General features: G+C 37.9%; 1 protein-coding gene across 2 annotated transcripts in view; it reads right to left on the bottom strand.

Moving 5' to 3' along the window:
* The window catches only part of TFEC (transcription factor EC), a 100653-nt gene that overhangs the window by 18541 nt on the left and 76112 nt on the right, over window positions 1-6000 (bottom strand). For both annotated transcript variants that reach the window (XM_017817922.1, XM_017817923.1), the window contains one exon: window positions 23-137. In XM_017817922.1, coding sequence (XP_017673411.1) covers window positions 23-137 — 115 coding nt within the window. The remainder of the gene's footprint in view (window positions 1-22; window positions 138-6000) is intronic.

Raw genomic sequence — 6000 nt, 5'->3', positions numbered from 1 at the left:
TAAAATCACAGAGTTCTTTTACCTGTGAGTTCCCTTTTTACTGGTAGATTAGCTGGGCAAGAAGCATTTGTGAGACTCATATTAGCTGGTGCCATTCCCTGGTCACTGTTATATATATCCAAAATGCTGCTAGATAGCTTGAGGAGTACAGAAGGAAAGAAGAATAAGAAAAATAAGATAATATTAAAATAAGTTAAAGACTTAAAAGATTTAAAAAAAAAATCCAACATAAATTCAAGGAGCAAACATCTTTGGATGTGAGTCTGGTGCTCAAGAGAAAGTTTACCATTCTGTGGTATTAAGTAAAATTGAAAGCAAAGGATCACAGCCTGCCACTGATCCACAAGCAGCTTTCTAGGTGTTGTGAGTGGGTTTCAGATGCAGAGTGATGGCAAGATATAGGCTCCCATCTCTGCTTTTCAATTGTTTCTATACTATATTCTCTAAAACCATGACTGCACTTCAAACATGAATTAGATTGAAAGTCAAAATCACCTTGCTGATTTTGACATACTCCTCAGTGATTTTTCACCGCATCACTAAACTCTGAATTAGTACTTGTGCCTGGTTTAGCAGTATAAAGACTCAGGGACCCAGTTATATGCAATAGTTAAAATTAGAGTAGACAGAACATCGAAGAATACGCTTTAGGGAAAGAAACTGTGCTGTTGTCAGGATAGACCAGATGGTTTTAACATGTATAACATATTCGACCACGTATACCAGTATCCTTATTACCTTCAAAATTTTAATATAACATTATTTAATAAACCCATAGAATGCACCCAAAGAGAAGTAAGGCTAAAGTATGTTTCTACGGATTTCAGATAATTCATAAATATTACTTTTACTTGAATAATTTTACATATATATAATAACTGTAAAATATGTAGAAGTTTAGTAAAGAACAGTTCAGGCTTTGCTCAGTTTCAATTAAGTTTTCAGCATTGATCATTATCTTATATATCTTATTATTTCTGTAAGTTCTTGTGAAAACAACTATATGAAAACATCCAAGTCCAGATTCACAAAAAATTGATTTGTATTCTTCTTGACTTCTATGACAGTAAGAGCAATTTTTCTTTTATTTTATTTTATCATGCATATAAAATTTGTGATGACATATTTGTTTTCTTTTGTGGCCAACACACTTGGACTCAGAAGTTGAATTTGGGTCCAGCTGGCCAAGACAACAGGAAAAAAAAAAGGATTAAAAAGTGGGTAAAAAAAGTGGGTGAAAAAATGTGGGTAAAACTACTGACTTTAGACAGAAAAGCGTGAAAGGAAATTATGAGCTAGTGAAGGAAATAGTTTTTCATAGACAAGCAAACATGTTGTTAAAGATATGCCCTACAGCCATGGATCCTGAAACACACCAAAATTTTCCAGGCAGGACACCAAGACACCAACCATAATTATATTGGTAAATAGCTTATTTTATACTGATAATTTATTTTTTTGTAGAGACTGTGAGCTTCACCACAAGTTATTTTGAATGGAGACAATTTCCCAGTTACTTAGTGTGAAATTGTTCTACAGCAGTTCTTCCTGTATTTTTATATTAAATCTGAAATTTTAAATATTTTAATTTTAAATAATGATTTTATTAAATTAACTAATAACTTTACTAGACCATCTGAGATCCTAGTTTAAATTCCCCCAGTTCTATTTCATGCAATTAAATGAAGCAATCAGAATTTTTTTTGAATGTACATAAATAGCATGCTATTTTTAAGTAGATGTTTATTACTTAAGGAAACTGATAAATCTTGAATACCATTAAAAATCATAACACTAAGTCAGTTTTAAAAATCTGCTTACATATTTGATCTCTCAATGAAAATATTTTTTAAAAGAATGTTTGGAATTCAGATGAGTATTACTCAAGAACAAGCAATGTGTAATAGGTAGGATTTGAATGCTAAGAGTATTCACACATTAAGAGTATTCACACATTTGTTTCATTCCAGAGGGGTAAATTGACAAGTATTACAGAATTCACTGCAGCTTTACCTTTACATTTCCTTTGTTCCAGTGATAGGATATCTATATTACAAGAGTGAACTCATATTAGCTCTAGACACATATTTAGTTACTTCCTACAGTCATGTAAATGAATTTGGCTTATTGAAATTATATTAAAACAGAATGACATAAAAAATTGAGAGTCAATGTGACTACTACACACATTCCAGTGGATTTCCAATAGGGTTGTTATATGATTTAGGCTACTGTTTTTGTGAAATGCTAGGAAACAGTAACCCCTGAAAATAATATAACCTAATAAATAATCTTAATGCATATATTGTATATCTATTGCAATAATGCATATCTATTGTATTTTTTATATTTCATTTCTAATTTTCAAACTATAATTCACATTTATCCTCGAAAGATAGTTAAATCTCAACAGTCTGTTCACAAAGGTGTGAATTTAAATGACAATGTCCAAATCAAGATGAAAGGTCATGAAAGGCCTACTTAACTCTTAATGAAAAAAAACAAAACCAGCACACCTGAAAGTTCAGAATTATGTGAGCATTCAAAAGAACATGAGTAAATTCAACCTAAAACCACAGGTAGACATTTCAGATGAATTTGATTACACAGTTGATGAAAGCAACTGCATGTAACTGCTGCCATTGTCTGAAGTGATAACAGTTCATATACCCTCTTCCATCAGCAAAACCACTGGGGCAGGGGCTGCAATCAGGTATCTGTCCATGGTCTATATCTGACTACACTAGTGCTTTCATTAAGCAGCAAAAAGCATGAAATATCATAGAATCATAGAATATCCTGATTTGGAATGGACACACATGGATCATCAAAGTCTAGCTCCTGGCCCTGCACAAGACAACCCCAAGAATCACACCATGTGCCTGAAAGTATTGTCCAAATGCTTCTTGAACTCTGTCGGGCTTGGTGCTGTGACAACTTCCCTAGGGAATCTGTTCCAGTGCTCAGCCACCCTCTGGATGAGGAACCATCTCCTAATATCTAACCTAAACCTTCCCTGACACAGTTTCATGCCATTCCCTCCCTGGTCCTGTTACTGGTCACCAGAGACAAGGCATGAGTGCCTGCCCCTTCACTTCCGCTCATGAGGAAGTTGTAGACTGCAATGAGGTCTCCCCTCAGTCTCTTCTTCAGGCTAAACAAACCAAGTGACCTCAGCTGCTCCCCATATGGCTTCCCCCCAAGGTCCTTCACCATCTCTTGGGCCCTCCTTTGGACACATCTTCCCAAAACCTTACACAGTATTCAAGGTGAGGCCACATCAGTGCAGAGCAAGGAGGGCAATTACCTCCTTTGACCAGCTGGTGATGCTGTTTCTGATGCATCCCAGGACACGGCTGGCTCTCCTGGCTGTCAGGACACTGCTGACTCATATGCAATTTGCCATCAACCAGGACCCCCAGGATCGTTTCTGCAGTGCTGTTCTCCAGCCTCTCATTCCCCACTCTGTACATGCATCCCAGGGTTGCTCTGTCTCTGGTGTGGAATCCAGCACTTGTCTTCGTCAAATTTCATACAGTCGGTGATTGTCCAGCCTTCTAATATGTCTAGGTCTCTTTGCAGAGCCTCTCTGCCAAATGTCCCATATCACCTTTGTTTTCTGCAGTGTTTCCGCACTTTTCCCCTCGTAATTTCAGAATTTTTGTCAGCCATCAGGAAAACAGAATCATCATTCCATGTGAAGATGATGAAAATGAAGCCCAAACCCAAGTCATTCAGCTACTGATGACTAGAGTTCTATCATCTCACTAATTAGAATGATTCACATAAGCATTACTCCAAAAGAATATGCAAGAAAGGAGAGACATGGGGCAGTCCTGTATTTTATGGTGTTTTGATTGTCTAGAACTGAATAATGGTGATGATAGGCTTGAGTGTTTATGGGTAAGATTCAGGAGGAAGGCCAACAAGCCAGCTATCCTAGTGGGACTGTTATAGACCACCCAACTAGGATGAAGAAGCAACTGAAATATTCTATAAATAGCTGAGCGAAGTCTTATGATTGCTGGCCCTTGTTCTCATGGGGAACTACAGCTTACCAAATGTCAGCTGGAAATAAAACAGCCAAGAGGAAACAGTCCAGGACATTCCTGGAGCATGTGAAAGGTAACTTCCTGACACAGCTGGTGAGTGAGCCAACTAGGGAAGGTGCCCAATGGACCTGTTTGTGAACAGAGAAGGGCTGGTGGATGATGTGACAGCTGGAGGCTGTCTTGGGCACAGTGATCATGAGATGGTAGAGTTTTTGATTCTTGGTGAAGTGAGGAGAGGCGTGAGCAGAATTGGACTTGGACTTCCAGAGGGCACACTTCAGCCTGTTTAGGAAGCTGGTTGAGAGAGTTCCTTTGAGGTGATCCTGAGGGGAAAGGAGTCTAGGAAGATTGGACCAAGAAGGAAATGTTAAAGGTGAAGGAGTAGAGCATCTTCATGTGCGAAAAGATGAGCCAGTGAGGAAGACTGGCCAGGCTGAACAGAGAGCTTTGGCTGAAACTCAGTGTATCCTTTGGAAGAAGGGGCAGGCAACTCAGGAGAACAGCAAGGATGTTGTGAGGTTATGCAGGGAGAAAATTAGAAGGGCAAAACTCAACTAGAAATTAATTGTAAAAGACAATTAAAAGTGTTTCTATAAATATATCAGCAACAAAAGGAGGATTAAGGAGAATTTCCATGGTTTCTTGGATGTGGGAGGAAACACAGTGACAGAGGATGAGGAAAAGACTGAGGTGCTTAATGCCTTTTTTGCCTCAGCTGGAAAGACAGAGAGTAAAACGAAGACCTCATAATCCAAGGAAAATGGTTATACCACTTAGACACACACAGATTTATGAGACCGGATGGGATGCACCCAAAGGCACTGAGGGAGCTGGCAGAAGAGCTCACTGAGCTGCTTTCAATCATTTATCAGCAGTCCTGACTAACTGAGGAGGTGCCAGTTGACTGTAGGCTAGCAAATGTGACACGCATCTACAAGAAGGGTCAGAAGGAGGATGGAGGAACTACAGGCCTATCATCCTGACCTAAGTGACAGGAAATGCTATAGAAAGTTAGTGCCAATTGCACTATCAACTGCCTCTTTCTTTTGCAAATTTAGTAGAAATCAAGTATATTGTAGTGGGTACTATGAAGGATAAGTGGATTTGTGGATAGGGCCACTGGTGATCTCCCTTTGATACAGTCTTCATTCACAGTTAGTCAGCATGAAAAATGTGCTATGAATTAGCATGCAATGAATAACTCTCAGTGTCAGGATTCAGGATCAGGAGAAGAATCAGAGGATGATTAATCTGACCTGTCTTGGACACTTAGAACGAACTGAATAACCTCTGTTTCTTTTTCTTGACTCAAAAGACAGTCTGGGGTGACTACTGCAGGCTTTCCATGTGAACCTTCTCATGAAACCTCACCGTGCTCCTAGTGTGAAAATTTCCACATAAACTGTTGGTCTAAAAATCATGGAAGAGGAACTTCCTTTAAAGATATTCACATTTCTGATTATCAGGGATTTTTAAAAATGAAGTAATAAATGTATCAAAGTATTTTGCTGAAACTTTCTACCTGAATTTGCTCTGCATTTGTAGCAAACGTGGAAAATTCCAAGGAATTTCTTTGCTAGTGTTACTGAACACTGAGAACAATCTTATAGTAGAAATCGGCCAATTTTGATACAGCATGAGAAAAGACACTATTTTTGTCTGACGAAGCAGGAAGCTCTGTTAGAAATGCAGACATCTGTAATAACTAATTTTTAAATTATGAAATCAAAATATATAGCATAATGTATTCTAGAAATTGTGGGTCAAAATACATCTAGTTGTTTGGATGTGCACTAAAACTCATACACCATAATGCAATTTATTTCTTACAGTGTCATTTAAGTGGGGAAAGTTTTTGTAGTATTGAGGCTTCAAATAGCTTCCAGTCTCACATTACGAGATATATCTATATCTATCTATCTATCTATCTGTATATATGTATACATAA

This window comes from Lepidothrix coronata, unplaced genomic scaffold, assembly GCF_001604755.1.
Source record: "Lepidothrix coronata isolate B3197 unplaced genomic scaffold, Lepidothrix_coronata-1.0 Scaffold63, whole genome shotgun sequence".
NCBI classification, from domain to species: Eukaryota; Metazoa; Chordata; class Aves; order Passeriformes; family Pipridae; genus Lepidothrix; species Lepidothrix coronata.
This window is presented reverse-complemented; position numbering and strand designations above follow the sequence as displayed.